This window comes from Phoxinus phoxinus, assembly GCF_949152265.1.
Source record: "Phoxinus phoxinus genome assembly, chromosome: 11".
Lineage (NCBI taxonomy): Eukaryota > Metazoa > Chordata > Actinopteri > Cypriniformes > Leuciscidae > Phoxinus > Phoxinus phoxinus.
The window spans coordinates 9437882-9459522 of NC_136886.1; the positions used below are offsets into that span (position 1 = coordinate 9437882).

General features: G+C 36.7%; 1 protein-coding gene across 1 annotated transcript in view; it reads right to left on the reverse strand.

Annotated features, from left to right (window-relative positions):
• rad18 (RAD18 E3 ubiquitin protein ligase) overlaps nt 1–21111 on the reverse strand; it is a 33910-nt gene extending 12799 nt beyond the window's left edge. The window contains exons 1-9 of the mRNA XM_079629586.1: nt 20829–21111; nt 20343–20421; nt 20164–20225; nt 19768–19838; nt 11155–11456; nt 10718–10817; nt 6475–6656; nt 5630–5700; nt 4516–4576 (exon numbers count right to left, since the gene is read on the reverse strand). Coding sequence (XP_079485712.1) covers nt 4516–4576; nt 5630–5700; nt 6475–6656; nt 10718–10817; nt 11155–11456; nt 19768–19838; nt 20164–20225; nt 20343–20421; nt 20829–20879 — 979 coding nt within the window. The 5' untranslated portion in view covers nt 20880–21111. The remainder of the gene's footprint in view (nt 1–4515; nt 4577–5629; nt 5701–6474; nt 6657–10717; nt 10818–11154; nt 11457–19767; nt 19839–20163; nt 20226–20342; nt 20422–20828) is intronic.
• Between the last annotated feature and the right edge of the window lie 530 nt (nt 21112–21641).

Consider the following 21641-nt stretch of genomic DNA (forward strand, 5'->3'; position numbering starts at 1 on the left):
TACATGCATTAAAAGCGGGATAAAATATTTAGATACAGTCCAATAAAATATTTAGTGGAAAGGGGGGTGTTGCAAAAAGTTGGGTCTTCGCCTTTAAGCAAAAATGCATGTGAAATCAAGTAAAAGGATGTATTTTTACATACAACAAATTTGTCCAGCAGGGGCCTGTTAGGAAAAATGAGCAAGGTTACATAGAGATATCTATTACTTGAGTAGTTTTAACTCAACCACACTGTTGTTACTCACTGAAAACACTAGAATGCATGGCCTCCAATCTCAATTGTACATGGTGTGCATTAGTCATGGGCTTTGTGGCAAGGCAGCCTGATATCCGTTCTAATACTTACTGTAACAGCTTGAAGGCCATTTTGGCAGTTCCATTAGAAACCCCATTTAGTGCCATTTTTCACAAACCACTGCTGGGTAATTACAGAATTGCTAAATGGGGAACTTTATCTCATGAATGACTTGTTGACTGTAGTCCAGTGTTGGAGCAATTACTGCCTTTTTGTGTGGGCAAAGCTTCAGAAACAAAACAGTGAGGAAATTAAGAAGAATTAACTTTTCAAACCGAAAAACATTATATATATTTCCCCCCTGAAATGATACACTTTAGGAACAACCTACAAACTGGCATCATGCCTAAATAGCTCCATTTATTCATTCTACGAAAATTAGTTTAAAAAAAATAAATAATTTCATATCCGGAATCATTAAGTAGATTGGTAAACGGAACAAGACAATCTCAAATCCCAAATCTAATTTTGATGTTAAGTTTTTAATTGCGTGTTTTAAAGAGTTTTGAGCAGTTGTACATCCGGTATTTTACACATGCACAACTTTTGAAGTATGCAGTACCATGCTGTGTTGATTAACTGCTGTTTCGCTGTCGCACTGCAATTTCCTTCACGGAATCAATACAAGTATCTAACATCTAACGTGCTGTACAGGATGCAGACCTTAATAAAAAAAAAACTTTTAACCCAAGCCATGCCACCAACCAGCTGTATCTGATCTGTCTCTTCTTGCACAATTCTCTTACGCTGAAGACACTCAGTAAACAATGAAATCAGACCCTTCTTCCAGAGCCAACACCACTTTACATTATGAAAACAGTCATATCAAACAGACAGTTCTTGAATTTATAAATTTTTGCTATACCGGTAGTCAGATTTTTATTTTTTTTATAAAATAACTTTAAAATAACGTAAATATAAACAGAATAATAAAAACACACAAAAAAGCCCTGAAGTGATCTATGGATAGTCTTCTTTCATAATTCTACAATGCTTTCAACCTGAAAAACTGAGGAATGGGAATGCTAAGAGATAGCTTTCTCCTGCTTTTTCAGACCTCCTTCGATGCAAAAAACGCACACACACTTCACAGCAAATCTTGATTTCAACAGGTTTTCCTATTTGGTAATAGTCTACATTAAAGTATGAACATGTTTGTGAACATCTTGAAACAATTACTAAGAAGTGGGTTTAGTGTTACAGTGTTTAAAGACATGCAATGTCTAAATATTCCTTTTTATACTCAAGTCACATGATTGCATCATACTCGGAACACTTAGAAAAGAAATCTGAGGCTTCTTCATGGAAGACTAAAGTTATTTACTATGGAAAAAAGCAGGATCAAATCTGATAGTGGCCAGTCACCCGACAAGCTCTTGAGTTTAGTATCTTTGTGTATCTATATTATAACAAACACATAAAGATAAAGTAAAAGGATTGCAAATGTAATGACTAGCAGAACTCACATCTATAAACAATATTCTACTGTACAGACTAAACTGAGAATCTGCATCAAAATCATTCAACAAAATAAACCTCTCCACGCAAACACGTGTGCCAAAATTTTAAACGCATGTATAAAAAAAAAAAACAGATCCTTTCTGACAGACATGCTGGAGATGGTTGGATTGAATATGGGTAAATTAAAGGTATAATGCTATATGTTTGTTTCAAGAGGGAAAAAAAAAGAATGTGGGTCCTCGTAAACACACATCTTAGGGGAAAAGACATTATTTATTCTCCAAAATTGAAATTAGGTTTCCCTATTCCCATGGTGTTTACACATTACATTTTTCAGATACTGACTTTTTATCCTACAAATGATCGACTTAATTTGCAAACATCTATGAAACAAAAAACAAATGAATGAATGAAACAAAAAACAAATGAATGAAACAACAAAAAAAACGAATGAACGAATGAACACTTTCATAGATATTCGCGCTATTGTTTAACGGTGAGCTTTTGTTTCATTATTTAAGATGAACCTGTTGAAATGAAAAGCTAGATTTCAGGTGTGTGTCTTATTCACCCCGCATAATTTCCCCAGTCATCGGACACTCCATGAGGCTGGTGAATCATCAAGCCCTTTTGATGATTAATCAAGAGTTTATCTCAGCATGGCTCTATTTATAGAACCCATCCGTGCTGCGCATCAATATTTCAACATCCTGTCTCAGACATCACAGTCTGGCTTCACTAATCGCACAGTGGCTTTAGTCTTTTCCTGCTAGGTCAATTTTACATGACAAATATGGACCATGTTTTCACACTTGGCGAAAATTACACCAATCCACCTTAAATGGCTTTGTTTCTGATGTTGACCTCTGGGATGAGGTTGTTAGGGTAAGTGTCTTTTCATTATGGCAGAGACGCCACTAGGACTAGCAGCTGTAAACTGTGCATGTCAAATAGAAACCGTTTGGGTTTGAGCACTAGGGACTAAACCTTAAGAGTTGAAGTTAACAGAGGGCACAACATTAGGAAATGTGAAGACATATGTAAGGATAAACATATAAAAACAGAAACAAAAGGAATAGTTCCCCAAAAAAAAGAATAATTTACAGACCCTCAACTCGTTACAAACCTGTATGTCGTACTTTCTTCCATGGAACTCAAAAAAAGATTTTTACAGGGCAATTTTGTCGTTAGTCCCCATACAAACGGAGGATTTCAAGCTTCAAAAAAAGATTTACAAATATATTACAAAATGCCATAAAACGGTCCATAAGACTTGTGCATGTTTCAGGTCTTCTGAAGTCATACTCAAAAGTTCAAAAAAAGCTTTGTGTGAGGACCAGACATTATTTTCCAATGATAATCATCTCCTCTACTAGGCTGTTAACTTCTACAACTGGAACAAGTTTTTTAGCTTAATTGTAAATGAATCTTTCAGATCAGTTTTGTGAAGCAGATCAACCAATTGAATGAAAAGATCCGACTTAAAATAATGACTCATTCACAAAATTATCCCCTTAAAGACGGGATAAAAGTGAGCCCTCTCAGCAAAAGTTCATTAAACAGTGGACAGTGTCTTTAAAGCTTGGAGCCCATTGTCTGATTTTTTTGGTCTAAGCATTCTAAGCTGGGTCTCTAAAGCAGATTGGAACATTTAATGAGGTAAAATCGATCTTGGGACCCTGTTGGTATTGTCGTATTGATCACCACCTTCTCCAACAACTCCTCAAGGGATCTTTCTACCTTCCCCTCTCACTCCCTCATACACACACTCAGCAGCTTAGTGAACTTGGAGTCACAAAAGGCAAAGGTTTCTGGAAAAGAACTACTGAGGGTAACCGAAGAGAGATTATTCATATCGAAATTATCAGGAAGGAAACTTAAAATGAAAGTGTGCAGCTCCATTCAAGATGTAGCTAAACCTGTTTCAGTTTGGAAATCTGCAGAGTTCTGCATACAGTCCAAACAGCACTTAAACAACAAGATCTGATATACGAGGTGGACACGGAAATTGCAAATGGCCTTGCAGAGCACACCGATGATACGTGGCATTACATTAAAGCAGCAAATCAGAAAATTAATATTTGATGATTATGATCGTAGCTGACAGCCATTTTCTCCTCAGAACTCACTGTAACATAGACACTAAAACTTTGTTACCGTAATTAAACAATATTTTTATATTGCAAATGGTTTTGACATTGATTGCAGGATTTTCTGGGTCAGTTAAAGAATAAAAATGAAAATCTAACAATTGCTGATGCAAGTGCTATGAATGATTCAATGTGCAATTGTGCAGTTTTTGCATTAAAACTTATAAACAATAAGAATTTTTTATGACCTAAATAACTTGATGGCAGAACTTAACTACACACAGAAAGCCTGCCTCCTCATCACAAAGACTTAGTGTACACTTTACACATTATGTAATATCAATCAAAAATGGCCCAAAAATAGTGTGCTGGAACCACAGCAAAAAACATTTGCATAAATCCTTTGCTGATAATTAGCCGCAAAAATACAAAGTGCATATTCTTAGTCAACCTTGAGATAGGGGAAAGTAGTCCATTTTATTCTGTTCATATATCAAACAGACATTTTTATTTTATAATGCACAGGACAAGCAGGAGAATGAATCTGACCCTGTTGTGACACCACTCAAATGTAATTTTCCAACAGTGCAAGGACAGCGCATCCTCTAAACTGACAAGAGCAACAGTCTCATTTGTTATTCAGTGTCAGTTTTTAAGTCAGGACTTACGGTACATTGAGTGTAATTCCTCAATTTCTTCAGCTGTCTGATTCTTCGTAGTGACGATTACCTGTCAAACACAAAAACATTATGAGTAAAAACTCTAAAAGCTATAGTTGTTTCAAATACAAAAACTTTTATGTTAGATGCGATTAATCGATTTGACAGTACTAATATATATATATATATATATATATATATTAGGGCTGTAACGATACAGCAAACCCACGATTCGGTTCGTATCCCGATTTCTGACCCACGATTCGATACAAACCGCGATTCTTGCGAGGAGGGAGGATTTTAAAAGCCGAATAAATAAATAAATAGCTAAAGCTATAACTCTGTTTTCTTGTAACAAAATACTTTTGAAAAACAAACAGAACTATACTCCATTGTGGAGATGATTCGAGCATGTTAAAAATTATTCTGAGGTAACCGAGGCTTACTGTCTGTGCTGTAAACCACAAAGAATATATTGCCTATTCCGCATGACCCGCATCTCAAGCGCAGGAATAACGCTTGCCACAAAGTGAACGCGCCTTTATAGAGAAATGCACACTTCCTACGAATTAGCCTAAGCCGCCATTTCTTTATGTTTTGAATTAACGTTAAATCAAGTAAAAGTATTTCAAGCTTTCTAAGTTTCGATTCGTTTATGAGGTGAGCTCCAGTTCACGCGCGCGCCGGTGCCACACACACACACACACACACATACAAGCAAACACCGCGAGCTTTGCTCACTTGCTCTGGTGTTTGCTTGTGTGTGTGTGTGTGTGTGTGTGTGTGTGTGTGTGTGTGTGTGTGTGTGTGTGTGTGTGTGCGTGCGTGTGGGGGAGAGCGCGATTTTTGAATAATAATCAAATGATACCCAGCGATCTTCGAATATTATTTTTGCTTGAAATTCCCATACTTAATATGTAAAAGACCCCGTCACAGCCATAGGATCTATTCTGGACGAGAAAGATAAGTCTGGGAAGGGGTGTGTCGATCGCGATCTGCCTTCTCACACCGCGACACAGGATTGTTGATCTGAGTGTCGCGATTTCGGTTTAATATCGTAAATCGTTACAGCCCTAATATATATATATACACTTTAGAAATTACAATCCATAGTAGTACATACCGGTTTTCGTTTACGGTCCAATTGATTCTTTAACCTCTCGTTGTTTTCCACTTCTCTGGCAATTTCTTCAACTGTTGTCAAACGAAAAAGCAAACAAATTAACTCTAAACAACAACCACATTTTCTTAAGAAGACTTAATCACTAACATATAATTCTATCCAAATACAAAAAAAGATCCCCTTTAATACATATACAGCATCTACTTCTAGGTTTTCTTGTATTTATTAAAGCACACAGGAGGATTATTATTTACAAATCATTCTTGATAACACACAAACTGGTGGTATCCAAAGCAATTTGAGTAGTGTAATTTATCATCAATTCAATCTGCTATTGTATTTGACAAAACAGAACCCCAGGTAATGTGGAAAAACACAAACCACACTCAAACAAGTCCAGCTTTTAAAACAGAAACCATGGTAACATCGGGTGAATAAAAGAAAAATAGAAGGTTTCCAACGAAACCTTTGACAGCTCAATGAAAAGAGATAAATTCCGCTCTGAAAGGGTCAGTGAGAAGCGAAGCAGTAACTCAAAGAAAACTTGAGGGATGAAACTACTGTATTTTTTCCACCAGCCCTGTCATCTTTCTGCCAGGGTCCCCCACAGGGTGACTAACTCCAGCATATAAATTATATTCTACCGCCTACAATCGCTGGACAGAGTGAAACTGTACCCAGCTAAACTATCTTTTACCAGCAATACAGGCTTGGCCACAACATATAGTTTTTCATTCATTGTCTTGTTTGATGGAATTACATGTAAATTGTACATGTTTTTCAAGGCCCATAAAGGAATGTCTCACCATCCATTCACTCATTTGGTTATTGATCTGATTTTATACCTGATTTGGGGTTGAGTGCATCACACTGTGCATTATAGATGTGGGTGAATTCCTGGTGGCGTCGCACCAGCTGATCTCTGTTGCCTTGAGCGGACAGGTGGCATTCTTTAAGCATCTTCTTCAGCTTTGGAACAGCAATCAAAGTGTACAACAGCTTAGGCATCCCCTTACGCCTTCTACCACTGAAACACAAAAGCATACACAAGTCATTTTTAAAGAAAGAAAAAAACTGTCAAATAGAATAAATTATACAGAAAAAGAAAAACAGTTGTCAAAAAAATCTGGGTCAGGTGCCTAATACTCATCTCATTGTGCCACTGGGAAGATGCGTGTTCACAGAGATGCCAAAGTTCCATAGTTCAAGTGAGAATCAACTCAAAACGAAGATATTGTACATAAATGCGTTATATTTAATAAGATCTGTCTCTGAAAATGTCTGGAACAAAAGCAAATTTTACACCAATTCTGGCCACAGTACTTCTTGCAGTCTGGCATGTGCCACATGGGATTCAAACCCACAACCTAAATGTTTGGGGCGTGTGGCTTAGTAAAGCCCCTTTCACACAACATGTTGATCCTAGGAAATTGACGTTAAATTGCTAGAGTGCCTTCTGTGTGAACGCAAACACGTCCCGGGATTGATGCCGGGATCGATGCCGGGATTGGGACCTAATAACATTGCCGGGATCAGTCCCGGAACGTGCCCTGCGTGAACAAAAGCCAGGACCAATGCCGTAAGGGGTGTGTCGTAGTGATGACGCACTTTTCATCACACTGGCCTTTTTTTACAATTTATGCTACAGCATTTGGGGAACAAGCCATTCGGCAAACCCAGTGGAGCTACTGGGGAGTATGGACTCGTCTTCGTGTAGAAATGACAAAGAGGAGTTATCAGCAGAACTGACATCTGACAGGAGTTAGCACATCCTGACGTCAGTCACAGATTCTGGAAAATCACTGGCAGTGTGAAAGAGCCAAAATCAAATGATCCGGGACACATTATCCATTTATTTTCTGGAATCTCTGTGTGAAAGGGGCTTATGTTACGCCACTCAGTTGACGCTGATTCACCAGGCTGCTGAGGAGAGCTTTCAGTGTGATAATGAGCACATCTAAGCATTATTTGAAATTTTAACCAGATTAGCATGCTAAGCTAACTTAATGCTAATGTAACTTATGGTTAACCTGATAGCTGAAGAGCCACATTAGAAAGAATGGCAACTTGTTAGCATGCTAAGCTAACTGGAATAAGACAAACACAGGCAAGGTCACATTCGGTTACAAATGTCTCGGACACTGTAGCTAATATAAAAAATCCATTCAGTCATTTCTGTGCGGCTCGGTCCAAAGATCGTCTGATCTGATTTTGGACAAAATTTTCATTTTGATTGATCAAAGTTTGGCCGAGATACAGCCTCTGAACCAATTTTGGGTCGACAACATAACTTTTGAATAAATATGAATAATAATAAAAAATCTGTTCAGACATTTCTGTGCAGCTCAGTTCAAAGATCATCTGGTCATATTTTGGACAAAATTTGGAGCAGCGAAAAAAATATGAATACTGTACTTTTCAAAATGGCCACTGCTGTAATGAGTGGAGTCGTTGAATGGTATCAGCATGAAGAGAGGAACCGGGTGAACTACAGGTAAATGTAATTTTTCTAGAACAAAGGGTTCAAAAGTTTTAACCTTTAGAAAAGTTAATTTTTTTAACTGGTGGTGGTGCTATAGAGTTGGTCTTAGAAACTCCAAAATTGGTCAGATTACTATTCATGTCAATCACTACAAGTGTGCCAGATTTCATAATTTTCCTATGTTTCATTGATAGGGCTGCCATAGACTTCCTTTTGGATAAGAAGAAGAATAGTGAAGAAAACTGACAGATACATTCCAACGGCTACATTCCTTTTGGGGCTTGGCCCCTAAAAAGATAAAACTTTCTTTAGAAACCATTCAAAGGGAAATTCCACTTATTATTAACAGTTTTCGAGAAAAACAACAACTTGGCACATTAATATAAAATGCCCATCAAGTACGATCATAAGTGTTTTTCAGCGGTTTTTATCGGTTTAACATGCAAAACAATGCAAATTAGATGGAGAGTGACTGTTCAGGTCAGAGCACAAATTTTCAATTTGATTCAAGTCTGTGTCTAGAATACTAACTATAAACCCATAACTTTATAGTTTTGATATGTAGTTTGTTCAACTGTCGTGTGAGAAAGTAACCAACTCAAATCTCTGGCTGACTGAAACAAGGATTTGCATGCATTGGGCTTAAACCATTTTGGCCTTGATGCCAACAAACTTTCCAGTTCCACCATCTGAAAAAGAAATCCCACAAACATGACACTGCCACCGAGGCAGATTAGTTGTTAGGTTGTATTTTTCACCAAACACAGAGCTTTGCTTTTAAGCCAAAGAACTTAATTCTTGTCAGACCACAAAATTTACTACCAAAATCTTTCAGGTTTTGTCCCATGGCTTTTACATGATTTAATGCGAGTCTTTCTCAGAATCTTACTCTTAGGCACTGTCCCAGAGGTGAATCTCAAGTGGTGAAGAGGCTGTTGTTATCAGGACAGTTTCTCTGATGTCAGCCAAATAGCTCTTCAACTCTTTAATTGTTTTGCTGCTCCTTTGGTCAATTCTCTGAAAAGTCCTTGTCTGGTTGCTCAGTTTGTCAGGATGGCATGACTCTGGTAGTTGGCTGTATTGCTATTTACTTGTTAAATTGTCTTTCTAATCTTTATAGGGTCATACATTATTTTATCTTACCCTGACATCCTTGAGGAAATGTGTCAGATCTACAATGAAAAGAAGTGGCAAGTGGCATGTCCATGAAATACATTGAACAATTTTCTTTCAGGCTATTTTCTATCCTATCGGTATCTTATTTGGCATGATGCATAATTAGATTTTTATCAAATTGCTTTTATTATACGTCCTTACCTGATAGGCTAAGTTGCAAGGTAGTATAAATTTGAACAGCAACATTTCTTCATTTTCAATTATACTGCATACAACAGCCTTCAGGCAGTACAATTAAATAGCTGTAGTGATTAAAGGGACAATCCACCAAAAAATTTTAATCATTTTCTCATTCCAAACCTGTATGGCTGACTTTCTTTTGTGTGTGTGTGTGTGTGTGTGTGTGTGTGTGTGTGTGTGTGTGTGTGTGTGTGTGTGTGTGTGGGGTGGGGTGGGTACCAAACTACCAACTCCCAATGTAGTTTGGACCCCAATGTTCTTCAAAATATTTTATTTAATATACCTAATTATAATATCTAATATTATACCTAATATTAAGTATTATATATAAGTATAAAAAATATAGAGCATGAAAAGGTTCTAATTTCATTCATCTCTGTAGCATTAGTATGTCAGGATGGGCTTAAGGCCACAGAAGTGCTGACACACACCCTCATTCATCACGTTACCCTCAAGGTGTCCAGTAAATGAAATCACTCTTTCTGTCAATCAGACATGCACACCAAATGTCGGCCCTTCAGAATGTCCCTCAGGTGAAAAGGGGTGGCTTAGTAGAGGGAGACAAGCTATAATCTATAGGGAATGTTATTTAATAAGGATCGAATCCATTCTTTAACCAAAACTACCTTTTAAGTGACCATCATTTTTTCCCACAGAACGAGGTTATCTTAAATTTAACTATCTATTCAAGAATTGTTTTTTCAGCAAATCTGTTTATTTGTTAAACTTTGTCCAACTAACTCAGACATATGCTTCAGAGAAAAATGGTATAGGGTATCTGGTTAGGTAGAAAAATAAACAGGTCTAAGAAAGTTGAGCTTGATGGACTGGATAAACAATTTGTACAAGAAAAGCACAATTTACTTGAAGAAAAGGGAATTACATTATGTAATACTTTGGATAAATGGTGTTTCAAGATATTTGAAATGTTTTGCCATTTGCATCACTCCCCTTGTCCACATTTGATCCTGGTTTTGATTCTTTTGAAATCATTTTCATTGGCAAAAATGAACAATATCTTTCACTATTATGTCTGTAATGTCAGTTGTTCATTATTAATTTGTTTTTTGTTGACCTACTGCACAAAAACCGAGAAATTCTGAATTTGAATAACAGCAGGTCAATTAGCAGCGTCTAGTGATTCTCTAGAAAATCACTAAATGTGTCCTGCAGTCAAAGAAAGATAAGACCATTATCTCCATCAAACTTCACATAGTGCTATTGCATTACAGGGCAAATATTCTCCATACCTTCTCAATCCCTCTTTCTTATCGTCTCTACTCAGGCACATATCCAGATGTTTATTAATGTGCTGTTGGGGCACACACACTGCACAGACAGGACATTCCACTGCAACACATTATTGAAGATTATTGCTTATTAGAAAAAGCACAAATAGACAAAGCACAAACACAAAGTCTAATTAAAAAAAAAGATCAGATGTGATTAAAAGGATTTAAAGATATATATAATGCACTTATTGTGAAGAAAACAAAGCAATGCATTAAAGGGGCAACCAGGTTTTTTTTTTTTTCTTAGACGAATTACAGACTGTATTAGACTGAATAACATTTTATTAAAAAAAAAAAAATTTTAATCCAATTTTTTATTTTATTTAACTAATATGCATGTTTATACCAAACATACAATATAAATGCATTAAAATGGCATATGTGGCATTAGTTACCTTTAACCACTGGCTTACTGCTTTGCGATGTGGAAGGAAAAGCTGATATATCCATCTTCTCCTCTTTTACCATTGCTGTTTCCTCCACACTTTCTAGTTTGATGTGGCTTGGCTGTTTTATGTACTCCTCAACAGGTTCTGATTTGACTGGGGTCATGGCGGTCTTCTTTTGGAAAAAATGACTGAGGGTGCTTGCTTCCTTTTTGATGCCCTTCTGTCTTGCTGCTTTGCCTTTGATCATCATAGCTGGGGTTTGAGGTGAAATAGGAGGTGATTCCAAATTTGAGTGACACAACTTTTGCCTGGAGATGGAGAGTTGTAAACAATATGTTAATACAAGTGTGAATGCTGACAATGGTGTTGGAGTTTCTGGTTATCTCAGTGTTTTAATCATATTATGAAACATCAAATCTACTATATAGTAATGTTCACATAAGTTTATTAAATTGACACTTTACATAAACTTTGGCCATTAAAAAATAGTTAGTATTCTATAAACTGGAATTGTGCATATACTCTAGCTTTTTCAATATTTTTTAAGTCTCTTATGCTCACTAAGTCTTCATTTATTTAATCAATAATATAGAACAAACAGTAATATAAATATTACAATTTAAAATAAGAGTTTTCTATTTTAATATATATTTTAAAATGTAAATTATTCCTGTGATGGCAAAGCTGAATTTCCAGCATCATTCAGTCTTCAGTGTCACACGATCTTTCAGAAATAATTCTAATAATGATTTGGCGCTCAAAAATCATTTATTATTACAGACGCTGAAAAAGGTCGTGCTTAATAGTTTTGTGCAAACTGTAAAACATTTTTTCATGACTTTTTTCATGACTCTTTGATGAACAAAGTTCAAAAGAACAGCATGTATTTGAAATAGAAATGTGTTTCAACAAAATAAAAGTCTTTACTGTCACTTTTGATGAATTTAATGCACACTTTACTGACCCCAAACTTTTGAGCGGTATTTGTATTCAAAGCAATTATAAACTAAAATTTACGACTAAGTGCTCTATCCCAGACTTACAGAGATAAAAGGGTCTTCCTCATACTTTGGTTCATGACGTATATGCGAGGCACATACAATATCTAATATCAAAAATAAACATCAAATATAAAAACCCATTGGAAGAACATAAACTGGGCCAAGGACACAAAAAAGCTTTTTGAGCATCCTTCATCTGAGACACTAAGGTGACAATTTGTCAGTAAAAGTGTTTTTGACAGCAATACTGTGCTTCTCTGTACAACGTGTAAGCCTTCGAATATCTCCCCTTTCCCACTGAGGGAGAGTGAGAGACGAAATGGGGAAAAATAATTTTGGAGGGGACGACAGAAGGACAGAAAGAGCGAGAAAGAGAAAGGAGTACATAAAGGAAGTGTGAGCGAGAGTGAATGCATGCAGGCAAGCACCTGTCGGTTTCGCAATTCCAGTGGAAATGTGGAAAGCCAACAAACGCAAGTGAGTGGCTGTGAGGCCATTACAGAGCCATTAAGTGGAGTCAATGAGGTGTGCAAACGCCACTTTCCATATTGAAACCTTTTATTTCTCTTTGTTTGACCGTTAGTCCACATATATGCACACAAAATTAAACGTTTAAGAAAAAGAAACAAGGTGTCCCAATTGGTATTAAAGTGGTTTTGACCATTTTTGGTCTACATTAACATCTGAAGTGTGACATCAGTTTTTCCTCCTTGTATGTCATTGCTATTAGAAAAGATCTAACATCTCATCAAACCCACAAACAGACTAAAGCTTAAAAAGGAAATAAAATCCAATCTTCACCCATTACCCTAAGAAAAAAGGAGAGATAAAGCCTCAATCCCCATCTTCCTGTTAAGCTAAAAATGAGATTTAATACATGTTCTGAAAGCTCCAGGATGGAACCGTGACTGAGGTTATTAAAAACTCACTATGTGGATCTATATCCCAAAATAATACCTCTGGCCCCTGAACGAATAAACAAATGTGCTTTTGTAGGTTCTTTGCAGTCACTGGAGAGTAAATGAAAATGTCAAGAAAGAGAGCCGAACAGCCTAAATAACAGGATTCAGGACGCACATTTTATGCACTGATTATAGGCAACATTGGGAAAATGTGTTCAAAGTATCTGAGAGTATGTGTGTAATATGTGCTTCTGAAATATCATCATTTACAAATTATTATGCACACTGTTACTAGTTTTACATGTAAAGTAAACAGGCTGTTTTTGTAGAAGTCTTAAAGACACAGCAGCAAAAAAAGACAAATAAAACATGATCAGACAGATGGTGGAAAATGATTGTTTGGAGAAATAACCTTGACTAACCTAATAAAGGGACTGCATGCAAAAAATAAAAAACAGGAAAAATGATTTGCTCCCTTTAACTTATAAACAACAAACTGCCCTAATTTTTGGCCTCTCTTCAGTAATGCTTTTAAAAATCAATTGCAGTCTTGCACCTAAAGGCATACTCAACTACCCACCCAGCCAGGACCATAAAAAACCCTCATGGACCTCCTCACAGAAAATCCTGTCTACTTTCAGTCCCTAAAGCGCTGATGTGAATCTAGTAAGGCAAACTGAACCCACCACGGAGAAAATGTATTGCTGTAGTGAACCACATACATTGCATAATCACCAGCACATTACAGCTAAGAAAACAGGACAAAGTGGAACAGCAGTTTTGAACAGGTTTATAAAGTATAGCCATGACTCAAGAGTAAACATCCCGGATTTAAGAATAAAAAGCCTACAAAGAAACAAAACAGGCTTTTCCAGTTTGTATGGAAGTGAAAATTCATTAATTCAAAACTTGGATCTCTCTGGAAGCTCCTTGATCTTCTGACAACAAGAGAAGGAAGAGTCAAAGACAGAGAGCTTGCAACAGCAGTAGCTCAGACGGGTCGATATTCAGACCTGGAAACACAAGGCTAATTGCACTCATTGTGACAAAGGAGGTCTATAATATAGGGAGAAAACTAGCCTTCCCACTCAACTCAATGCCTGGCACAGGACAGCAGGAGATCGGAAATCTGCCATCTTTGCTATAATAGGCACTCAGCTTTACCTGAGACATGATTATTCCACAAATTCTTAAAAAAAATACTATAAACTAGAGTTGCACGATTCTGGAAAAACTAGAAGATCACAGATCTCTAAAATATAGATCACAATTCACCCATGATTCTGAATAGACAACTACACTCAATAACATTACAAGACAAAAGGCTAATTTCGGCAGTCTACAAACATTTTGGCCCTCTATTGGTTAAACAAAACCGCATGCATTTTGTGGAAGATCATTGTTTTGCTTGTGCTTCGGCTCTGCGTGACTGTGCGGTTATAAGAATATGGTTATCATACTACTCATAAAACATTCACTACTAGGCTTGAGAGATATAGCGATTTTAGATGGGAAGGATCTTAAGCTGACTAGCTGAAGACTTTACTTCATTAATAGATAGACACGGTACTTCCTAGGAAAATAAATTCCAACACAGCACTACAAAGCGCTATGAAATGAGCCTTCACAATATATAGCCTAAATGCTTAACAATGAACTATGTTAGAGAGCGACATATGGCAATTTATCCTTCCAATAAAATACCTAACTCACTTCGCTCACCTTTACATCATCATAAATCCCTAAGTTCTCGCCATATGAGAAAAGCAAAGCCAATGTTGATTTTCGTTTTATTACAAGCTCTGTCGTGCTGTCTCTTTGCCAGTAGTAGTCTCCTCTGTTTAGCCGGGGGTTTTTTACATTTAATTTTGATAGCTAGTACTGTTTTTTTATCAGAGCACCTCTGTGACAATTTGAATTACTGTAAACTAAATAATGATACTGTGTGGTTGAAAAGACCACAGCTTTGTGCGCTGTTTCATACATGACAACTGCTCCCTCTGGATCAGCGCAGATATGAGTGGTCCGCTGTGATCGTACTTGTCAAAGGTTTAATAGACAGACAAAACATTCTCATTTAGGAATAAGATCCCGTGGATGTTTGAATCGAGATTGTGATCTTTTAAAATTCAATACTATGTACACATATATGAATGTAATAAATCACAAAAAGATATTCTTCCCAAGATACACAACCCAAAGAAAGGCACAAAAAAACAAAACAATGCTATGTCTAAAAACCAAAAGGCCTTAATAACTGTCCCCAATGCCCTGTCCAAAAAAAAGGCAACACAAGCCTTTGACATCATCACTCTGAGAAAACAGGAAATTAAAACACTGTCCCATAAGGCATCTTTCTCTTCATCCTGATGGCCATCTGAAACTCCACCGTCCTAGGCACATTCATGGGCAAACAACACAGAGGAGATTGATGGCACATAGAGAGACTGATTTAAAAACCAATATCGAAAAAGAAAAAAGAAAAAAAAAACTACTGTGCACACTGGTTATTCACTACCTTGATTTTACACTTGATTTGGACATTTTTACACTTAATGTGAGGTACATGTGGGAAAAGTCTTACTATAGGATAGTAGGTTTACAATATACAGTATATTTCATATATATATAGGGGAGAGGCGGGACAGTTGAAACACTTTTCAGATAAACGTCATTTTCTACGATAAGGTTACAGATAGATTTTTTGTGTGTGTGTGATCAACAACTCACATATGTGTTCTCTTAGTATTATGTGTTATACGGTACAAATATAGAATGATTTAAGTAAAAATTTACTTTGATCGGTAGTTGTGCTTTGTTTAAATCGTCCCGCCTGAGCGGGACGGTTGCAACACAGGGGTGGGACGGATGAAACATAACAGTTTAAACGGCAACTATTCATCTAATGCTTGTTTTTATGAACAATACCTGACAAGTAACTTATGTACTTATTGTTACAAACATATTTTGTAATTTATTTTAATTTAAAGGCTCATTTTAACCATTTTTGTTCTATCACCCATTAAACATAGACGATAAGCCTATGCGCATGTTGTGTAATCTTTCTAATAGGCTATTTTGACGAAGACAGACAAATCCGTTTACAATAAATTATCTTACACTTCTTCCTTGAGTCATATACGTTTTCTAGTTAAATAGCCTTAACAACGGTTTTCCTATGACCAGGTTTAACTGGCAGGAGGCGCTGTTTCATCCGTCCCGACAGCGCATCCCGACAGTTAAACCTGTTTTTCCCTTAAACTAAAAAACTTTGAGATTGCACACTTAAGGGTGTGTTACAGTACTAATACACCTGCCGTATTATCATTACAATGTCACATGAAACTTCTCATTCAAAAAAAAGTACCGCACGAAAGAATTCACTTACTGCACTCAAAAACAGCTTTAAATCCAAAACGGCATGACGTAAAGAAGAAATGTTTTCGCGGGTCTGGTAGGCATTGCGTGTTGTACGTGCTGACGAAATTTTACGTACATGACGTGAGTGGTTTTCAAGAAAATCTCAGTGTTTCATCCGTCCCGCGTTTCAATCGTCCCGGCTCTCCCCTATATATATACACATTTCTTGTCAATTTCCTCAGGTAAGTTGAAGACTTTGTATGTCTGTATGTCTGCAGTCTGATAACTTAAGACTCTTTGGAGAGAAACATGGCCGAGCAGCTTCCTTGAGTCCTGCAGCAGGTGAAGTATTTCAAAGATATAGACCTGAATATTGAAAATAAAATCCCACTTGATTGTTAAAGGAAATCCCAAATCTCAAGGCAGACTAGGACGTTAGGTCAAATGAATTACATTTTCAAGTTTGTCACGAGATGGAAGACACTGCATTCAATAAAGCACTAACAAATCTCATAATTTTAATAAATTAGCTGATTTTCTGATATCTTCAAGCAAGTTCTTAAACTTTAAAGTCTCCTTTCATGAATGGATTTAGAGTTACACTGTCAGGGATAGTAGTTTCATGCACATGGCAGAACTAAAGCATAGGTTTATATAGGCTATCATTCATAGGAACAACATTTGTAATGCCAATTCACAGAAACACAGAAATATTTTGACAGTCAATCAGCATGTCTGGGACTTTGTAGCTGAATCTTAATCAATGTTACAAAGACATTAGAATGGTAGGCTATTCATCAGATTATGTAGTTTTATGTGGAATTTATGTAGTTTTAAAGGTATTAATAATTAATAATAGTGTATTTATTTATTAAGTCCCTCATTGGATTATATTCATAGTCATGTCTACCAACATATTCCAATAACAGAAGTCTCTAATAATCCTTGAGCAAATGAAGACTGAATATGACCTCACACCATGTCCATATATCAAAAACGGACCAACTTCCAAAGTATTTTCCATTGAATATAAAGCAATTAATTTTCCTGTTCAATTTGATCAATACCCATTAATTAACCCCCAACTGACTTTCTATTAGACTGATATTCAGGCCAACACATTTTTTTGCGGTTTCCCGGACAGGGTTTAAATTAAGACAAGGTCTTAAAGGGGTGGTTCAGGATTTTGGACATCGGACCCTTATTTTCAAGTTAGCCTGGTTGTTATTCATCAGTGGAGACAGTTTTCAAAAAATTTCATCCAGTCCTTCCAGTTGCATAGTTCACCGGTGCTAGGCTAGCGCGAGTCAACGGTATGTGCTAGCCTGCCATTAAAAACAGTTTTTTTACCCACTCCACAGTACACCAAAATCAAAAATAAATTTTAACGCCAGACTATCGATGTAAATGTCTATTGAGAGAATAATGTTAGAAATCAAAGTACTCAATGATCAAATTACATTTACAGGAACTAGTTTCTCAAAACCGGCAGAATTTTACTATGCTCCGGTTAGTAGTACTGCGCCGAAAAGTAAACACAGAACAGAAGCGCACTACAGTCGGGATGTCTAGCTAGCTAGTAGTAGCCTTGAACAATGATATTGAAAAACATTCCATTATAAACTAAGGAATTGGCAACATGGTGATTCGTTGTGCATTTCGAAATTGTACAAATAAACCAAATAACGTTAGATGGTCACCAAAAAGTTTCCACAAAGTTCCATTGAGAGATCCAGAAAGGAACCAACTGTGGCATTTTGCTGCTGGCTTGGACAACGAGACATCAGCAGAGACTCTACTAAAGTTGCGAATTTGTAGTGATAATTTTAGACCAGACGACTTAAAAACCATAATCGAAACAAGGAATGCAGTTCCAGCCGTCTTTCCAGATGCACCAACAGCTAACTGTTACAGATGAATAGGAAATAACTCTTGTTAGGCTACTATACCTATCTATGAAGCTAGTCCCTTTCATAACTGATAGAATGACAATGACAACGTTAGTGGAGATAATGTTAACTTAGTTAAATTTCTGCCCTTTTAGCATCCATCTCGATTAGTTCTTCGTCTGTGTATTCCGGCTCATACATGTACTGTTCGTTGAATAAAACACATTCCTCGTCTCCAAAGTCTGAAACATTGGCATGGCTTTTTCAAACGTGGCCATAGTCCTATGTTGATTTCTTCGTGAAATATACTCTGCTTCTGTAGAGATGAGTGTCAGCGGCAGGTAAATACACTTGAGTGATTGTCATGTGGACCGGCTCTCTCGGTTGCCTAGGTAACTTAATATCACTCCGCCGCTGCTATAGACTGTGCTAATAAATACAGGGAACAAAGTACAACTATTGCAATGCAATGAAAGGGTAGTTTGATTTCTAACATTATTCTCTCAACAGATATTTACATCGACAGTCTGGCGTTATAATTTATTTGATTTTGGTGTACTGTGGAGTGGGTAAAACTGTTTTTAATGGCAGGCTAGCAGATACTGCTGACTCGCGCTAGCCTAGCACCGGCGAACTATGCAACTGAAAGGACTGGATGAAAATTTTTGAAAACTGTCTCCACTGATGAATAACTGTGCGTTCACACCGCCGGCGGCGAGAGCGTAAAATTGGCCGGAAGCCATTCATTTTCAATGAGAGCCAGCGGCGAGCTCCGGCGAGGGCGGCGCGGCGCGTCTTGGACGGCGAGAAGAGTTCAAATTTGTCAACTTTATGATAATAAGCTATGACGCGGTTCGGCGGCAACCAATCGGAATGTAGAAGTCCTCCGCCTGAGAGGATACCAGAGAACACAATCCTGTAAACTTTGGTTCCGACCACATTAGTTCCTAAGCAAAATGGAGGAAAAGTTCATTATTTCTGTTGCGGGTTTCCCGTTATTGTACGACGTGTCCCTGTTTACATACAGGGACATTAATAAAAAGAACGACGAATGGAAAAAGGTGTCTGAAATTGTTGGTGTTTTGTTACTTTCACATTTAAAATATGTTAATAGGTTAACTTATACCCTACGTGTTGCCAGTATGCACAAAATAGGATACTGATTTATGTTCAGTTCTTATTTGCTTTGCGGCTCCTTTAAATAAAGTTTTTTTTAAAAATCACGCATTCTAAAATCTACATCAGAGCGCAAGAGAGTCCCCGAATCTCACGGCGTCAATGGCAGGGCGGCGAGAGCGAATTTTGCCGCTCTCGCCGGCGGCGGTGTGAACGTACAGTTACAACCAGGCTAACTTGAAAATGAGGTTCGATGTCCAAAATCCTGAACCACCAGTTACACCTGGACTATGGTAAAAACCAGCGATTACTGAAATAAATGCTTATATTTTAAAAAGAAATAAGCTTTACCTTGCTGATTGGAAGCTCTGAACTAAATCGTCTAATAATCTGTTGTTCCTCAGGTCTTGTTCTGTTGACGGCTGCAAGGAGAGTTGAACTAAGATTAATGGAAACTGTTTACTGAAAATCTTAATTTCATTAAAATATTAGACAGACAGACAGACAGATAGGGTTTGGCTTGTGTTCAGATTATTTTTTACATGATAAATAGATAGATAGATAGATAGATAGATAGATAGATAGATAGATAGATAGATAGATAGATAGATAGATATGACTCGTTCATATTATTTTAACATGATAGATAGATAGATAGATAGATAGATAGATAGATAGATAGATAGATAGATAGATAGATAGATAGATAGATACGAGTTCAGATTATTTTCACATGCTGACACTTACCGAGTTACAAACAGGACACAACAATTTAAAGGAGAGAAACTTCCGTATGCACAGAGAACAAACTGTTTGGAATACCAAAAAGATAAGAAGCAATCATTTATTATCTTGCTTAGAGAAATTATGTCAATTAATACATCAAATGAATATGAACTGTACTGTAAAAGTGATATAATACGTACAGTTGTGTGAACACTGGGTCATCATGGTGATGTTGAGAAACTCAAAGCAGATCGGACATCGGAGGAGATTGTCCATGCTCTGATACACACAAAAATATACAAGATCTGATGTCAAACAAACCTGCATATCCCTCCTGACTACTGGAAATACATGACACTGCGCTTCGTGACATGTTCTCAATGATGTAAGTTACAAAAACATATTAATGCAATTTATTCTGTTCAATTTCAGGGAAGCAGTTGGCATGAAACAAGAACATAAGCACATTGGTGTGTTATCTAAAAACAAAAACAAATGAAGACTGTAAAACCGTCGCATTTGGGTTAATATTCTCTGTCAGATGTGTTAGAGCTCGAGACCGCTGAACTGCGATTATTTTATAATGTTACACATGTGAGCAGCAAATGACACATTCGTAGCGGATAATGTTGTTTTAACAACAGGGCTAACGTTATGCAAAGTTGAATATATGAACGTAACGTTACTTTGAGACATGACAGGTTCGGCGGTAAGTCCACTTCATTTAGATGAGCCATCTACGCAAATTCCTGTGATTTTATTAGCTTTAGTACGATAAAAAAAATGTACAAATTAATTCAGAACTCTAGCTCTCTAGATAGCAACAATAAACTCCCGCGCATCGCTAAACACTTCCTACAATATCGTCACTTCCGGTTGAATTCACGTAACGTCAGTATGACACAAGTTTGGACCTATGGTTTGGACCAGAGCCATATAGAGCTCTCTCTATATGGCTCTGGTTTGGACACAAGAAATGGTAACTTAACCAACATTAAAGTAATTATGGTATTTTGACAGAAACTTTGATTGCCATGAAGATTTTACTAAGGAAATCACACTTGCAAAAGCCAGATGTTAAAGTAATAAAGATTAAAGTAATAACAGAATCCTTGAAATGGAATACAATATGCTTTAAAATTGAAATATTTTAATTCACAAATAATTTATGTTTTAGATATAAATATGCTTTTTTCAAATAATTTGTATATTTGTTGAATTTTATTAAAATGTCATTAGAGCTTATAGTTGTAGGACCATGTTTAATCATGCTGGCCTGACGATGATCGTTTGATTTATTCCATAAAACATTTGAAGGGGTCAAGAAGCCACATTGTAATCCTTATATTAATCCTTATAATGATTAGGCCTTACGTTGTTAGCTCACAGTCTTAGTCTTGTGGTAAACAATTAATCCGTGTTAATAAACATAAATAATTAAGTTAATATGGTTAATACACAGAAGAAAAAAAATCTGTCCTGGTTTTAGCATTTTAACT